Source organism: Rana temporaria, chromosome 10 (genome assembly GCF_905171775.1).
Source record: "Rana temporaria chromosome 10, aRanTem1.1, whole genome shotgun sequence".
Classification (NCBI taxonomy): domain Eukaryota; kingdom Metazoa; phylum Chordata; class Amphibia; order Anura; family Ranidae; genus Rana; species Rana temporaria.
In genome coordinates this window covers 127,032,047-127,050,763 of record NC_053498.1, presented here as the reverse complement: position 1 = coordinate 127,050,763, position 18,717 = coordinate 127,032,047, and the positions used below count along the sequence as shown (strand labels likewise).

Genomic DNA, 18,717 nt, shown 5'->3' with positions numbered 1-18,717 from the left:
GTTTCTCAGGCGTAAGTGGAAGTGGGCGTGAGCCATGCTAATGAGGCGTGACCCCATGCAAATGATGGGCCGAGCGCCAGACAGATACGTATCGCCAACTGCGCATGCGCCGTCCCGTGGGCGCATCTCAGTGCGCATGCTCACAATCACGTCGGAACAACTGCCTAAGATACGTCGGATCACTGCCTACGGCGTGAACGTAACCTACGCCTAGTCATATTCACATCCTACGTAAACTACGTAATATACGTCGGCTTGTGTTCCCTGGTGCAGCCCTTTGCATAGATGCTGCTGAGTTACACCTCCTTTATGGGGCATAACTTTACGCCGGACGTATAACTTTACGCGCACTGCGTCGGACGGACGGACGTTCGTGAATCAGCGTATCTCCCTCATTTGCATAGGTTAATAGAAAATGAATGGGAGCGCCAAATACATCCAGCGTAAATATGCGCCTCCTCTCTACGCCGGCGTAGGAAAGTTACGTCGGTCAGATGAAGCCTATTTTCAGGCGTATCTTAGTTTCTGAGTCCGGCGTATAGATACAACGGCGCATATTTGCACTTACGCAGCGCATCTCGAGATACGTCGGCGCAAGTGCTTTGTGAATCCGGGCCTTCATTTCTTTGTAAGTGGGCAAACTTACAAAATCTGCAGGGGATCAAATAATGCCTCCACTGTATATAAATTATGTATAATAAAAATAATAATGACAATAATAATCTGGTTGCTTAGGTGCCATTTCTCTCAAGCTGTCCAACACTAACGAAGCCTGCAAACCAGGCATATGGTGTGTAGATGATATCACTGGATAATTATCATAATCACCTGCCCTAGTTTCCTTCTTGCTTATAACATCAAACAGAAAGAATCATAGAGAAGTCAAATCAGATGAAATGACAAGTGAATTACTACATAGATGATGTCAGCATGTAACAGGTGCAGCATGGCACTACATGGTACAAGACATGGATATAGAGCCGTTCTGTGACACACACCTCTATATGATTATACAAGACATAGGAGGATATCCGAGGAAACATGCGACAAGCACAGGACAGACATGAAGTGTACATGGAACACACATTAAACATACAGTTGTATTCAAAATTATTCAACCCCCACGGAAATTGATTGTTTTGGCCAGTTTGACATTGATTTTGATCATTCAGTCATCCTGCTTACAATTGAATCAAAGAGGCACGTGTAGGTCAGACAAATATAACATAACATTTATAATGAAATAACCACAAATGTCTTTTCTGTGCTCACATCATTATCAGTTTTATTCAACCCCCAAGTGACATTCAATCTTAGTACTTAGTACAACATCCTTTTACAGTTATAACAGCTTTTAAACGTGAAGCATAGCTTGACACAAGTGTCTTGCAGTGATCTACGGGTATCTTCGCCCATTCTTCATGGGCAAAAGCCTCCAGTTCAGTCACATTCTTAGGCTTGCACACTGCAACTGTTTCTTTAAGTCCCACCAGAGGTTCTCAATTGGATTTAAGTCTGGTGACTGCGATGGCCACTCCAAAATGTTCCAGCCTTTAATCTGCAACCATGCTCTAGTGGACTTGGAGGTATGCTTGGGATCATTGTCCTGTTGAAAGGTCCAACGTCTCCCAAGCCTCAGGTTTGTGACGGACTGCATCACATTGTCATCCAATATCTCCTGGTACTGAAGAGAATTCATGGTACCTTGCACATGCTGAAGCTTCTCTGTACCTGCAGAAGCAAAACAGCCCCAAAGCATGATTGACCCCCCGCCATGCTTCACAGTAGGCACGGTGTTCTTTTCATCATAGGCCTTGTTCTTCCTCCTCCAAACATAGCGTTGATCCATGGGCCCAAACAGTTCTAATTTTGTTTCATCAGTCCACAGAACACAATCCCAAGACTTCTGTGGTTTGTCCACATGACTTTTAGCATACTGCAGTCGACTCTTCTTATTCTTTTGAGACAGCAAGGGGGTGCGCCTGGGAGTTCTGGCATGGAGGCCTTCATTACGCAGTGTGCGCCGTATTCTCTGAGCAGAAACTTCAGTACCCACATCTGAAAAATATTTTCTCAGTTCCTCAGCAGTCACAAGGGGACTTTTCTCCACTCTACGCTTCAGGTAGCGCACAGCAGTCGAAGTCAGCATCTTCTTTCTGCCACGACCAGGTAGCGTTTCAACAGTGCCCTTTGCCTTGAATTTGCAAATGATGCTTCCTATGGTGTCTCTTGGTATGTTTAACATCTTTGCAATCTTCTTATAGCCATTGCCCTTCCTGTGAAGAGTAATCACCTCTTCTCTTGTCTTCCTGGACCATTCTCTTGACTTCACCATGTTTGTAACCACACCAGTAAATGTCTAGAAGGAGCTGAGTATCACAGTCATTTTAAAGCTGCCTAATTGGTGCTTATTAGGCTTTATTGCTGCTCCCTGACATCCACAGGTGTTTTCAATACCTGATTGAAAACACTTCAATGAACCTCTGTTCTTCAGAGTGGTAGTCTTTAAGGGGTTGAATAATTGTGTAAATGAAGAATTCACAAAATAAACATTGACTACTGTATTACAAAACCAATTGATGTCATTTTAGTTGCATATGGTTCTTTAAGAAGTCCTTGTAGGATTTCATTCTGAATACAATTACAAATGTACACCAAATTCCCTAAAACCCTTTACAGCATTGGGGGTTGAATAATTTTGAACACAACTGTAAAACAACTCAGGATATATCAGGCTACATAGAAGAAATGTACAGGTGAGGAAGGGGGGAGCACCTGCTGAAGAAGTCCAGCTTCTCATCATGGGAATTGAGGTGCTGTTGCAGTTGTTCAGAGCTCATGAATCGGCGATTGCATTCATAACACGGCCAGTTCTTCTCTTGCTCTCTGAGGACTGAAGGGCATAAAAACCACGTATGTTATACAGCACAATGTGCACAGATCAGGGTGCATATAAAGCAATGATTTTTTTTAAAAAAGTTTTTTTTTTTTTTTTATTTAAATCAGATTTTCTTAAATTAAAATAGATTTTGGGGGTTTTTATGAAATTTGTTTTATAAAAATGCTTTTGGAGTAAAAATCTATCTAAAAGATAGTTTTCTATTTAAGATGCATTAATAATTTAGTTTATTCAACATGACATGGTGCTTAGTTATGTAGCATGAGGTTGTATATTCTGCAATATTTACATTTTTGGTAAACTCATTCAACGAATCAAAGCTCTGTAAGCTGAGATAACATGCACTATATTGATGCATTCACACAATATCACAGTAACCATGAGATAAAACAAAGTTCAGGAATATTCCTTTATCCCATGGTTTTGCAAATCTATGTACACTACAAACTGTATGATTGAACCGGTTCTGATATCACCGTTTTACTAACCTGACAGATTATTATTCTAAATAGAAAACCTTAAAGGGGTTGTAAAGGTACAATTTTTTTTTTCCTAAATAGCTTCCTCTACCTTAGGGTCCTTTCACACGGAGCGGACCGTTTCTGTGTCCGCTCCGTGTGTCCGCCAGAGCTCAGCGGGGATCATCCGTCATCCCCGCTGAGCTGTCGTCGGATAGGGCGGTCCCCGCACACAGTGCAGAGACCGCCCTGCCTCTGCTCCGCTCTCCCCTATGGGGGATTGGATGCAGACAGACCGTCTGTCCGTCTGCATCCGATCCGTTCCGCCGGACGGAAGAAAAATAGGGTTTCTTCCGTTCGCAAAAGCGGATCCCGATGGACGAGGATGGTCGCGGACGTTAGCGGATGCTCCATCCGCTAACGGACGCGATCCCATAGGCATTCATTACATTGTAATGAACGGACGAACGGTCCGCTAGTGTGAAAGGACCCTTAGTGCAGTCCTCCTTCACTCACCTCATCCTTTGATTTTGCCTTTAAATGTCCTTATTTCTTCTGAGAAATCCTCACTTCCTGTTCTTCAGTCTGTAACTCCACACAGTAATGCAAGGCTTTCTCCCTGGTGTGGAGTGTCGTGCTCACCCCCTCCCTTGGACTACAGGAGAGTCAGGACGCCCACTAACACACAGCTCCTTTCTCTATCTGCAACGTAGAGAGCGTCCTGACTCTCCTGTAGTCCAAGGGAGGGGGCAAGCATGACACTCCACACCAGGGAGAAAGCCTCGCATTACTGTGTGGAGTTACAGACAGAAGAACAGGAAGTGAGGATTTCTCAGAAGAAATAAGGACATTTAAAAGCAAAATGGAAGGATGAGGCAAGTGAAGGAGGACTGCACTAAGGTAAAGGAAGCTAGTTAGGGGGAAAAAAATAAAATAAAATATTGTCCCTTTACAACCCCTTTGATTTTGTTTGCAAATATTAAATATTCTAACCACCAGCAAGAATAAGGTCTTACATTTAAAGAACACCTGTCATTTCAGATCCATCTGCTGCCGCCACATCCCTCACCTTGTTGTGTCACCATTAAAGTGAATGGGACTGTCAGTGAGCGGGTCAGAGGAGGAGCCGCTGCGGGACAGAGATGACAGTTGCTTTTTTAAAAAATTATGATTTAAATCTAGTTTATTTAAATCAAGCCTTTTTACTAGAGATTTAAATCAGGATTTAAAATGTACTTGAGTTAAATCAAATCCACCCTGGCACAGATTACATCAAGGTAAGACATAAGTGAATAGGTGTGTAAATTTAATGTAAACTGAAAAGGCCTCCTCTGTAAAACTTCTATTAGCCCCTTAAAGTTGAACTCCAGGCAAGCAGTTTTATTATCTAAACTGGCTGCCGCTGCTGTCAAAGTCAGCTAGCCAATCAGGGGAGAGAGGGGGCAGGCCCAGGGTTGGGGCTCTGTGTCTGAATTGACACAAGGAGCTGTGACTCTGCTCGGGTGCCCCGATAGAAAACTGCTTGCTGTGGGGGCACTTAACAGGATAGAGGGGCCAGGAACACAGAAGAGGGACCCGAGAAGAGGAGGATCTAGGTTGCTTTGTGCAAATCCACTGCAACAGAACAGGCAAGTATAACATGTTTAGTTATTTTTATCGGGGGGGGGACTAGACTTTACAATCACTTTAAGGCTTGAGAACCACTTTAAGTTATTTTATAGCAGCCATCTAGTTCCTCCCACTGAACAGAGGTCCATCTATCCCTAAAACATATAGATGTCAACTCACCCTTCCTCTCCTCCTGTGAGATATCATGAATCTTCTGATTAACATATTCTGCATAGGATGCAGCGTACCAAACCTATAGATGAACCAAAAAACATCATTTTTGTCAAGTAACTTTAAAAAAAAAATACACACTTACAGAAAAAACTACCAAATATTTTTCAATAATAGATACAACATAATATAATTCATAAAGCAAAACTCCAGCCACCATTGCCATTTGCGACTGTTGGTATACTCCTTGTTATGCTCTTTAAAGCCGGTTCACACTGGGGCTCAGCCGCCTGACGAGTCGCGTCTCATTTTATGCAATAGAACCGTTCTAATAGGAGCGACGCAAGTCGCTCTGACTTGGAAAAAGGTTCTTGTACGACTTTGGGGGCGGCTCGGGGCGATTTGCATTGACTTCTATACTGAAGTCATTTTGCTAATCGCCTTTGAAGATGTCTTCAAAACGACTTGCAGAGTCGCCCCCGAAGTCGTCCCGCCGCAGTGTGAACCGGCTCTAAAGCTTTTATTTTTGTACTTTATGCATAGCAAACACTCATCATAAACAAACAAATAAACAAAAGTGTAAGATTTTCCCCCATCTCTCCCCCTTGCCTTGTTTCTCTCCTCTTGGCTCTGTCCCTTTCTCATACTTCCTCCCACTCCTTTTGCATATCTGATTTTTATTTTGGTAGCCTTCTAACATTGTCAATGGCCATAGCCTACTCGAATCTGATCGTTTACCAACAGTTATATATAGCTACCGTTGTATTACACCAATGTCTTCAGTCCACTATTGGACCACAGTTTGCATTGCTTATACCTTTCAATAAAAACTTTGAACAAAAGTGTAAAGCCGCGTACACACGTCCGTTATTCCTGTCATTGAAAAAAAAAATGTTTTTCTCAACGTGATTCCTCTCAAGCTTGCCTTGCATACACACGATCATGAAAAAAAAATGCTTGAGCAAAGCGTGTGACGTACAACGGCACTATAAAAGGGGAAATTCCATTCCAATGGCGCCACCCTTTGGGCTGCTTATGCAATTTCCCCATCTCATAACTTGCTTCTGAGCATGCGCGGTTTTTCCCCCCTCATTAAAGCGTACACACGACCGTTTATCACGACGTGAAAAGCGACGAGAAAAAATAGGAACAGGTTCTAAGTTTTTAACGCCCATCCCATGTTCATTGTACCTTGTGGTCCTTTAAGTTACCATAACCCTGCAATATTTGCTTTTCTATCACTGCAATGTTAATTTATACTTCTATATCCTCTGGAAATGTTCTAGCACTCTCTCTTTTATGCTTTGTACTGTTTCAAAACGTAATAAAAAACATATTCAACTCATAATACAGTTGTGTGTAGTAATCACCAGTACCCTCAGTTCCTGCTTTGGTTCGATGTTCTTAATGGTGGTGTAATAGATGTGCTGGCCGTACTGATAGGCCACAAGATTCTGCTCCAAATGGTTCTGTGCTGGCCGGACAAACATCATCCAGTTACATAGACTCTCTTCAGACAGGTCAAACCAAAGATCCTCCTGAAAGGCATCCTGGGAGTCCAGAGGGTTACTGAGAGACACCTGCAAGAAACGAGTGACTGAATGAATGACACCTTTCTTGAATTCATAGAGTAGGGAACGGTTAAAACTCCTGTGAGTTTTTTCTATGCCATCTGCCGTCCATTGGAGAAATCTCCCTTCACTTCCTGTCCTGTAAATGCAACAGGATGTCAGAGGAAATCTCTACAAGGTAAGGGAAAAGCTTCTACACAGTCATCACCAGAACAGGTGTCCCCATCAGAAGTTTCCCTTTTCTGTTCTGGTGACAACTAAAAATGTTGCATTTTACTTCACTTTCAGTCCAAGGGACAGTGGTCATCAGGACAAATATGAGTCCTGAGAACGGACAGGGACATAGACAGCAAACAGAACCAACAGAGGATCTAATCTCCAGTCACTCTATCCAAAAAATGGCCTTAGATACACTATATTAATCACCAAAAGCCATCAATGAAAACCATTACTTCAAATATATTACAGTCATCTATTCCTTTCTTCCCAAACTCTTGCTGAACTTCAAAAGTTTTGCTTTCCAAAAGCCAGTGTTCATTATTCCCAAATGCCACCCAGCCAACTTCCTGAAAGAAGCGGTCCTCTGACCATGCAATTCTCTATCCACTAATTAATGTACTCAGTTAAACTTCCCAAGGCCTTCTACCCACCACCATCACTAGTATTCCCAAAAATCTACTACCCACCGCCATCACTAGTATCCCCAACACCTACTACCCACCACCATCACTAGTATTCCCAACACCTACTACCCACCGCCATCACTAGTATCCCCAACACCTACTACCCACCACCATCACTAGTATTCCCAACACCTACTACCCACCACCATCACTAGTATCCCCAACACCTACTACCCGCCACCATCACTAGTATTCCCAAAAATCTACTACCCACCACCATCACTAGTATTCCCAACACCTTCTACCCACCACCATCACTAGAATTCCCAACACCTACTACCCACCACCATCACTAGTATCCCCAACACCTACTACCCACCACCATCACTAGTATTCCCAACACCTACTACCCACCGCCATCACTAGTATTCCCAACACCTACTACCCACCACCATCTCTAGTATTCCCAACACCTACTACCCACCACCATCTCTAGTATTCCCAACACCTACTACCCACCGCCATCACTAGTATTCCCAACACCTACTACCCACCACTATCACTAGTATTCCCAACACCTACTACCCACCACCATCACTAGTATTCCCAACACCTACTACCCACCACCATCACTAGTATTCCCAACACCTACTACCCACCACCATCACTAGTATTCCCAACACCTACTACCCACCACCATCACTAGTATTCCCAACACCTACTACCCACCACCATCACTAGTATTCCCAACACCATCACTAGTATTCCCGACACCTACCACCCACCACCATCACTAGTATTACATAGTTACATAGTTAATCAGGTTGAAAAAAAAGACACAAGTCCATCCAGTTCAACCATAAAAAATAAATACAAATATTGTACAATCACATATACCCAATTCTATACCCATAGTATTGCTAGAACCTTCTACCCACCATCATCACTAGTATTACATAGTTAGCCAGGTTGAAAAAGGACACAAGTCCATCCAGTTCAACCATAAAAAAAAAATATATATATAATCGTACAATCCCATATACCCAATTCTATAACCACAGTAGTGCTAGAACCTTCTACCCACCACCTTCTACCCACCACCATCACTTGTATTGCTAGAACCTTCTACCCACCACCATTCACTAGTATTCCCAACACCTACTACCCACCACCATCACAATTATTCCCAACACCTACTACCCACCACCATCACAATTATTCCCAACACCTACTACCCACCACCATCACTAGTATTGCTAGAACCTTCTACCCACCACCATCACTAGTATTGCTAGAACCTTCTACCCACCATCATCACTAGTATTCCCAACACCTACTACCCACCACCATAAAGATTATTCCCAGGGCCTTCAAACTGGCTCCAGTGCTAAAACGGCTCTGCATTGCATCACTTTTTTCCCTCCATCTTTAAATTCCACAATCTTTAGTAATCTCCTTAATCTAACTGGCCCTTGCTCATCAACAAGAAAAAAAAAAAACACCCTCACAAACCTTCAGATGGATGTAGCCATCCTTCAGCTCAGATTTTTTAACTAAAGGTCCTTCCAAAGGTCCAAATTGGGTGCGTTTTGGTATACGTCTCTTGGAATACACTCCTCCAAGAAAGCGATCAATGTACAAGACTAAGGGCAAACTGGCTCGAGCTCGGGTCAATACAGGACGGTTCGGAATGGGATGGAGGGCCCCGTGTTTCGGGCACACTGATGGATGGGCGTTATTGCACTCTTCACACCCTGCAAGACAGAAAAAAAAAAAACCTGTAAGTTACCGATTCTGTTTGAGGTTATACATTGGTCATACTTTATCTGTCAGACATCCAACACAAAGTTCTATACACATTGTGCCCTTTGATAAGGACATTAATGTCAGGGCGGAGCCACGCACTGATGTCATCACGTAGAACATGACCCTGGAAGCACGGGTGTACGTTTTGTTTTGTTTGTTTTTAGCCATTGATTTTAATGTTTGTACCGAGATCTTTTATAGTGTACTGTGTGACACTATTTTAAATAAAGCCCATTTTGATGGTACCTCACTATTGAGCCCTTAATTTTTCCCTGGGTGATCCCATTGGATATTGGAGCCTTAGCAGTGCAGAGTGACTTGAACGGAGAGTGGACCTTAAACATACCTGGCGAGGAGCAGCGGAGGCAGCGGAGTGTGCAGTCCTGCATCCCCATCGAGTGGGTGGTTATGCTGTTTTAAAGCTGAGTTCTGGTAAGAGTTTATACTTACGCCCTTCCCTGGTGTGCCCCACGATTTTCCTCATCTACTCAAGCCGGTGGTGGATTTCCCTTATCCTCATCTCTTCAATCTTCTGCTTTGAAGCCGTTTTGAAGCTTGTGTGTGAACTTGGACAATTTATTCTATTTCCATATTTTTTTTGCATGATCCAATCACTGTGCGAGGACATTTTATCATCCAAAGTGATTCACTGAGAATTGCCTTCACCCATCGTTTACGGCAATTATTCCTGGTGTGTCAGCTATTTGGTCCCAATAGGATCATTGTACCTACTCATCAATAATTTTTTTCTCTAATGATCCAATTTATTTCATTTATTGATTTACTAATTACACACTTACTAGGTGGTATTACTAGCGCAACCCTTCTCTTGTCTATACACATGCCATCATCTTTTTACAGTTATAGGATAAGCATTTTGCTCAATGAGACCCCGGTTAAGGCAGCTTTCAGGAAACCATGTTTAGATCAATTCCCTTATATTCTTCAGGTTCTGGACACCTGTAAAAATCACTACCCTAAGCCAACTCTGCCCGTCTCAACCAATTCTCATCGGTGCAGCGCTGAATGGCTCCTAAATTTTGTTTCAGATAACTGGCAGTGTGCATTACTGACTCTGGAGGAGGAGCCTTGTGCTGACATCATTGCGTTCCGGAAAAGTGAATGTCCATGTAGGTGACTTAATTATACACGCATTTGTTTTATGTCAATGTGAGTGTAAAAAATCTTTAAAGTTTTTATTACAATATAGAGTGGCATCTTTCGGTTTATCTTGTATGATTTTCACCTTTGTTGGAGCCTTGGTATATTTGGTCTATTGGCGGAATCACAGGTGATGAGAGAGGCGCTTTGGGGGAAGTGAACTGGTGGTTCAAAGGGACTACAAAAACATTACATGACTTCTTTTGAATAAAGGGGGTCATGAAAAGTTGGTAACGAAGAACCCTTCTCTCACTTTGGAACTTATGAATAAGCACTTTATCAGGGTCCAATTGGACCCTTACATTGGACTTTATTATTTATATTATATTATATTATATATACATATATACACACACCTACACACACGTGTGGCATATGGATTATTTTCAACTTATTCATCATGTACACACAATCATAATGAATTCATATAAATGATTGGTGAATAAAGTCCATAAAATCAAATTAATAAAGTTCATGTGCTTCAAACCCCACGTGGGACGAAACGCGTCAGTTGACATAATTTCCGCCCGGGGGAACGCAAGCCAAGGCCACTTCTGGTTTTACATTGATTTTACACCGATTTTAATGTTTTTTATGCGTGAGGATTACCTGGAAATTTCTTTTCATTTCGTTTTTTACACAATAAACCAACAGAATTACGCTATATTGCCTTTATTGCCGTTTGTACCTATCCCTGGAAGTCTGCAGAGGACATCAATCGTAGCTGGAGACACGGCATGTGGGACCACAGAGCCTAGCAGTCCTTACATTCTAAGTGAATCCTGGATCTCTGATGGCTCAGTGAGGGCAACGCCAGCCACAGTTGGAGTTACAGCTTGTGGGACTACGAAGTCCAGCCACCTTCTCAAAGCGCATATGACTTCTGCCATGGGGAGTCCTGGATCTCTGGTGAGTGAGGGCACACAGAGGGGAGCACAGATTGCACCAATGTTTACTCTGGCACTTTATATCGCACGTTTGAATAACCAAAAGTCCCACGACAACGTTTTTTGAAGCAAATTAACTTTAATATTGATTTGAATTTATGGACTTTATTATTCACATTGTCACCAATCATTTATATGAATTCATTATGACTGATTCTGTGTACATGATGGATTAGCTTAGTATAAACGTAGCGCGCTTTTTCTTAACTACATATTTAAAGGCACATGCACTTTTGAGAGCAGCAACTTTTAACATTAGTGTTCATTTAATTTTATTTGCAGTTGTTGGTTTAAGCGCAGGAATTCGCAGTGTTTTTTCACTTATTTACTTACTAATTTCCACTTATTACTGATTTATTTAATATACATTTTTAGTTTAGTGCAACACTTTAATGCTTTATTTACATTTATTAGAAGTGATATCATCTTTTGTGTGTTTACAGCTGATTGTTTTAATTTTTCGAGCTGGGATCACACGAGTGTGCAGTGCTTTATTTTTATTGTACATTCACATCAGTTCCTGCCCTTAAGGAGCTTACAATCTAAGGTCTCTAACTCACATTCATACACACACACACATATATTAGGGCCAACTGAGACAAGAGCCAATTAACCTATCAGCATGTCTTTGGAGTGCGAGAGGAAACCAGAGTACCCGGAGGAAATCCACGCAGCCACAGGGAGAACATGCAAACTCCAGGCAGGTAGTGCCATGGTTGGAATACAGACGGACAGATTCAAACCACGGAAGTGCTAACCACTTAGCCACTGTGTTGTCCTCATTATAATTTCATATATAAATACACATACATTAACTTGTGTGTTAGTAAGAATCTTTATCGTTGTCAGTTAGAAATAACTGTAGTACAACTCTGATACAGGTCAGATTATAACCCTTTTGCTGCCAGGGCCGGTTTCCTGTTTTTTTTTGTTTGTTTATTTTATTACGCCTAAAGACTACATATCCCCACCCTCCACCCACAAGACACTATATATTTTTTGAAAGCGGACACCGTAGAGAATACAAATAGTGGTAGTTCCTTTTTTTTATGTCACACAAAACGACTTAGGAAATGCAAAATTTCAGTAAAAAGTAGGAGGTAATTTTAGGGCGCAAAAAATGCAATAAATTACCCAATGCTTTTTGTGAAATATAAAAGATGAGGTTGCACCAAATTAATAAAATACCAATCATGTCAAACCTTACTTCAGTACCACACACACACACTATATATATATATATATATATATATATATATATATATATATATATATATATATATATATATATATATATATATATATATATATATATAATGCTTGAAGGAGAAGTATCACCACCAAAGCTTTTTTCAATCAGTTTTTCAAGTGAACCAGATTGTACTATCCAGTCTCCTCTATGGAGCGGACATGTGTCTTTTTACCTGTCCACATCCGATCTGATCCTATCCATTAAAAACAGACAGATGGCGATCCGTTCCCAATCCGTCTGGTGGATCAGATTGGATGGCAGAGAAGATAGCGGGCTGTGTCTGTGTCCACTCAGCAGAAGCGCAGCGGACAAATTCCCTGCTGAGCAGACCGACTGTTTGTACCTGTGAATCACTTTCCCAAGTTAAAGGGGTTGTAAAGGTAGAATTATTTTTTCCTGAATAGCTTCCTTTACCTTAGTGCAGTCCTCCTTCACTTCCCTCATCCTTCCATTTTGCTTTTAAATGTCCTTATTTCTTCTGAGAAATCCTCACTTCCTGTTCTTCTGTCCAACTCCACACAGTAATGCAAGGCTTTCTCCCTGGTGTGGAGTGTCGTGCTCGCCCCCTCCCTTAGACTACAGGAGAGTCAGGATGCCCACTAACACACTTTATCTGCAACGTAGAGAGCGTCCCGACTCTCCTGTAAGTCCAAGGGAGGGGGTGAGCATGACACTACACACCAAGGAGAAAACCTTGCATTACTGTGTGGAGTTACAGACAGACTCTGCACATCACAACCAACTCTCATTGCTGCAAATTTGGTTATAGATAACTGGCATTAAGGTATAATAATATCTCCATCTTTTTTTTTTTTTTGGGCTGGCTGCGTGCTACTAGTTGGACACTGACTGCTTGGACTTGTAGTTCTGCATTGGCTGTGTGCCACTATCTGGACTGCTGGGATGTGCGGTGCTACCTTGATGAGTGAAATCATTGCTTGGAGTTTGTAGAGCCCGTGGATTCTTATTTTGTGATTTGATGAAACTTTGACCCACGTTTGTTACATTGTTCCCTCCATTCTGGTCCCAGCTCAATAAAACACACACTACACGTAAAACCTGCGCGTGCTCCCTCTCTCCAAGCAACCGATGTACAGTATTAGATTGCAGACAGAAGCCATCAAACAATATCATGTTGATTGCAAGCAATGTTCTTGCTTTATATCTTTGCGCTTTTTAATTTTTTTTATTCTATATAGTCAACACGAGACGCTCTGGATTATCTGTGGCCATTTCCGATACCTCCCCCCCCCCCACCTCCCAATAAAACCGGTTGCCCAACACTGATCTAAACTGCATTACAATTCACTATTTTCTAAGGCATTAGATCTTGTAGTCTCCTAGCAACATTCACTCCCTGGGGCGACTACAAGAAGATCGGGAGGCTCTGATCACCTAGAAGGCAGGCTGAAGGGGGATTGCATTAGGGCTGAAGTCCCTAAAGAATAAGCATCTTTATAATCATCAAATATATCTCTAACTTGTGCTAATCCCTTCCAGTTCCCCGGAGTGCAGACAACCCTCCTGAGGAAGACATGGAATGGAGACTCCACACACACCGCTGTGAGAGGCATAAATTCTATTAACAGTCAGTACAGCACAAATCTGCTCTCTGTATTAGATGCAAAACGCATCTTATTGCTGACTGAACGGTCCAAATAAAAGCTTTTTATTCCTCGCTTTAATGTGAATCTGTGGTTTGCCCACATAGAACAATGCAACAAGTTTGCTTTACTTTAGCTCTTCCCAGCAGAATATACTCACCTTCCCTTGGCTCCCCGCTACTCTATCCAGCCACATGGAGAAAAAGGAAAGCCCTGAGTAAGCTACACCTTGCCAGAGTTGTACTTTACCAATGACAAAGCCTCCATGTAAAGCAATGAATGGCTCAGCACTGTCATGTAGGCACATGTTCCTCAATAAGCAAAGTACTGGATTATTTGTGGCTTCTGTAGACAAATGGAATGGTAGGGGAGCAAAGGAAAGGTCTCCAAGCACACCTTAAGAATTTCCAGGCTCCGACCGGCCTCCTGCGACAAGCCGGCAGGCTCCGACCGGCCCCCTGCGACAAGACGGCAGGCTCCGACCGGCCCCTGCGACAAGACGGCAGGCTCCGACCGCCCCCCTGCGACAAGACGGCAGGCTCCGACCGGCCCCCTGCGACAAGACGGCAGGCTCCTACCGGCCCCATGCGACAAGACGGCAGGCTCCGACCGGCCCCTGCGACAAGACGGCAGGCTCCGACCAGGCCCCTGCGACAAGACGGCAGGCTCCGACCAGGCCCCTGCGACAAGACGGCAGGGCTCCTACCGGCCCCCTGCGACAAGACGGCAGGCTCCGACCGGCCCCTGCGACAAGACGGCAGGCTCCGACCAGCCCCCTGCGACAAGACGGCAGGCTCCGACCAGGCCCCTGCGACAAGACGGCAGGCTCCGACCAGCCCCCTGCGACAAGACGGCAGGCTCCGACCAGCCCCCTGCGACAAGACGGCAGGCTCCGACCAACCCCCTGCGACAAGACGGCAGGCTCCGACCAGCCCCCTGCGACAAGACGGCAGGCTCCGACCAGCCCCCTGCGACAAGACGGCAGGCTCCGACCAGCCCCCTGCGACAAGACGGCAGGCTCCGACCAGCCCCCTGCGACAAGACGGCAGGCTCCGACCATCCATTATCATACGTCTGCAGTCTCCAACCATATCCTGTATAATGTCTGCCGTCCCTGACCATCTCTCTGACAATCCCCTGTATAACGTCTGCAGTCTCTGACCATCTCCTGTATAACATCTGCAGTCTCTGACCATCTCCCGTATAACGTCTGCAGTCTCTGACCATCTCCTGTATAACGTCTGCAGTCTCTGACCATCTCCTGTATAACGTCTGCAGTCTCTGATCATCTCCTGTATAACGTCTGCAGTCTCTGACCATCCCCTGTATAACGTCTGCAGTCTCTGACCATCCCCTGTATAACGTCTGCAGTCTCTGACCATCTCCTGTATAACGTCTGCCATCCCTGACCATCTCCTGTATAACGTCTGCAGTCTCTGACCATCCCCTGTAACATGTTTTCTGTCTCTGACCATCTTCTGTGAATTGTATTTGCAATGCAACAGGTTCAATTTAAGGTCATCCCAGTACCCCAGTAGACAAACAGAGCAGCATGAAAGCAAAATAAAGTTAAGTAACAGAATTAAAGCAAATTGAACTAGTGCATCCTGCTGAAGTTAACTAGGACTAACACAGCAGAAGCACACACAATGAATAGACTGCTTCAAACCTCATCTCACATCAGCTTGCATGATATTGCCTGTCCTCTGTGACACCCGCTACTGTCATATTTTTGGCAATGTCTTACGGTAGGCCTCTCCTCTTCCCACACAGTGCTAATGGTTATCTAGCGGAAGGTGACCTTCTATACGTTACGAAAAATGGGCAAGGTTCATGCAAAATAGTGGGCATAGTTCAAATGGGCGTGGTTAGGAGGAACAGGAAGTGAGAAATTCAGACAAAGAAAAAAAACATTTAGAAGGGAAAAATCTAAGGAAAAAGGTAAGTGAACCAACATTGCACTAGCTTAAAGGAACCTATTTAGAAAATAAAAAACGACCCTTTACAACTCCTTTAAAAAGTAACAATGGTGAGAAGGAAGATTTAAAAACTTGACACGAAAACTTAATACAAAACAGAAACCCATCGACACACATCATTGGATGTACCATAAACTCACACAGATCATTGGGATCAAACGGCCGTGGTGGGTCAGGTCCCCATTCATCCGCATCAGAGTCCTCCCCTTCTTCATCTTCATCCTCTTCGTCATCATCATCGTCGTCATCGTCATCATCATCATCATCATCGTCGTCGTCGTCATCATCCTCATCATCATCCTTGGCTTGCGAGTTTGTGTTCGGACCTTCCAATGTAGTCATGTTTGTTGTGCTCTCCACACCCTCCACAGGAGGTAAGCTGCCATCGTGCACCGATAAAGATGCCTGAATATTACCGCAAATGAAAACAAAATGGATTACACATACACGTCACTAGAAACACTGCTTTTACTACCAGTGGCCAATGACTGACTTTGTTCCTCCCCCCCTCCCCTACAATAGACTACCAGTGAAGGGTGGATTTGAACAAATGCACAGGGAACAGAAGAAACTATTAGAAATAATAATAAAAAAGAAAATATAGAGAGAGAGAAAAAAATTTAAAATAAAAAGACATTTCACATTTTTAAAGGTTGGAAACAGATTGTTGGCTTTAGGCAATTTCCTCTTTATTGTAATAATGTTTTTGACATTTAAAGTAAATCCATCATGAAATTATAACAATGCTACACAGCATACAAACATTACCAAAATGGCTTCTAATTTGCACACTAAAGAGAAAAATAAAAATTAAAAAAAAGAGGTTCACATGCATTTTTTTTTAGCGGGTTTGTAAATATACAGACATGCACTACAATCCATTTATCCTTCCTTCCTATGGGTCCTCTTTACAAAAAATGCATTGCAGGAAACTGCATAGATGTGAAGCTACAGGGCCTTTTTTGCATCAAAAAACACATATACATGCATTTTATAATACATTTTTACTGTCTTTTCCTGCCTTCTCCTAGCAACATGAACATATGGCTTAGCATTGGTCAAAACAAAAATGCAAAACACAATAAAAATGCATCAAAAACATGCATGAAAAAACATAAAATGCGCTGCTAAAAGCGTATCAACCGTACATGACACAGATGAGAACCTAACCAAAAAGTATGCAACACTTTTTTTTATTTTGGATAAAAATCAAAGATTCAAACCAGTCAGTTTTTTTTATGGTTGTGTACAAAGACCCTACAAGTTTAACATAAAAACCCTATGGGGCTCAGTTCTCACTGATGCACTGTGAATTTGTTCTGTTTTTTCTTTTCCTGTGTGAGGTGCGAATTTACCACGAATTTCAGGAGTTGGACATTGCTGCGATTGATGTTCTAGCCAATGGAATCATAATGTGTAAAAAATAGATAAAAAATAAATAGTGTTAACTTCCTGTGCACTTCCTGGTTTTTGTGGAGAGTAATGTGGTGGAATTTGTACATACGTGAACCATAGCGGCTGCCCTGCTGCTTTATTAATACAGGAGACTGGCCACTCGGCAAAGCATTCTCTGACTGGAAGAGGTGGAAAGTGTGACATCACTGCCTCGCCATTCTCCAGCACATCCAATCAGAGAATGCTCTGCAGTCATTCATGTTGTGCAGATAACCTGTCTTCAGAGTGCAGCAAGGCAGCTGCTAGGTATGGGACCCACAATGAAGTGGAAATCAATGGAGCAGAAGCTACTTCAGTGATTTCCAGCTTCCAGGGCATCGGGCAGGTGTGGACCATTGTAACTGTGTATAACATATCCACAGCAGGAATTTGTCTTTAAAGTGGGGGTTCACCCAAAAATAAATTTATAACATTACATTCAGCCGAGTTGTCCTAATGACAATCGGCTGTTTTTTTACCCCGTACATACCTTATTTCACCGCCGCTTCCGGGTATGTCTTCTCCGGATAGGGCGTTCCTATCTGATTGACAGGCTTCCAACCGTCGCATACTACGCGTCACGAGTTGCCGAAAGAAGCCGAACGTTGGTGCGGCTCTATACGGCGCCTGCGCACCGACGTTCGGCTTCTTTCGGCAACTCGTGACACGTAGTATGCGACGGTCGGAAGCCTGTCAATCAGATAGGAACGCCCAGTCCCGCAGAAGACATACCCGGAAGCGGCGGTAAAAATAAGGTATGTACGGAAAAAAAAAAAAAACAGCCGATTGTCATTGCCGCGTACACACCATCACTTTATGTGATGAAAAAAAACGACGTTTTTCAAAACGTCACTTTAAATGACCGTGTGTGGGGGAAAACGTTGTTTTATGTCTTGTGAAAAACGACAAAAATAAATTGAAGCATGCTTCAATTTTATGTGTCGTTTTTCAAAACGTTGTTTTTTACTTCACAGAAATCGACCGTGTGTAGCAAAAAACGACGTTTAAAACGACGTTTTTACACCCGCACATGCCCAGAAGCTAGTTATGAAGCGAGCTTCAATGGAAAAAGGTGGTGAAACGTAACCTCGCTTTGCTAGAGCATTGTGAAAAAACGATGGTGTGTAGGCAACTTCGTCTTTGAAAATTGAAGTTTCAAAAACTTCGTTTTTTACTTCACAGAAAATGTCTTTTTTTTTCATCA

General features: G+C 43.0%; 1 protein-coding gene across 3 annotated transcripts in view; it reads right to left on the bottom strand.

Annotated features, from left to right (window-relative positions):
• PRDM10 (PR/SET domain 10) overlaps positions 1-18,717 on the bottom strand; it is an 83,831-nt gene that overhangs the window by 29,654 nt on the left and 35,460 nt on the right. For all 3 annotated transcript variants that reach the window (XM_040326239.1, XM_040326238.1, XM_040326240.1), the window contains exons 6-10: positions 16,220-16,484; positions 8,843-9,084; positions 6,513-6,716; positions 5,146-5,218; positions 2,776-2,893 (exon numbers count right to left, since the gene is read on the bottom strand). In XM_040326239.1, the coding sequence (XP_040182173.1) occupies positions 2,776-2,893; positions 5,146-5,218; positions 6,513-6,716; positions 8,843-9,084; positions 16,220-16,484 (902 nt within the window). The remainder of the gene's footprint in view (positions 1-2,775; positions 2,894-5,145; positions 5,219-6,512; positions 6,717-8,842; positions 9,085-16,219; positions 16,485-18,717) is intronic.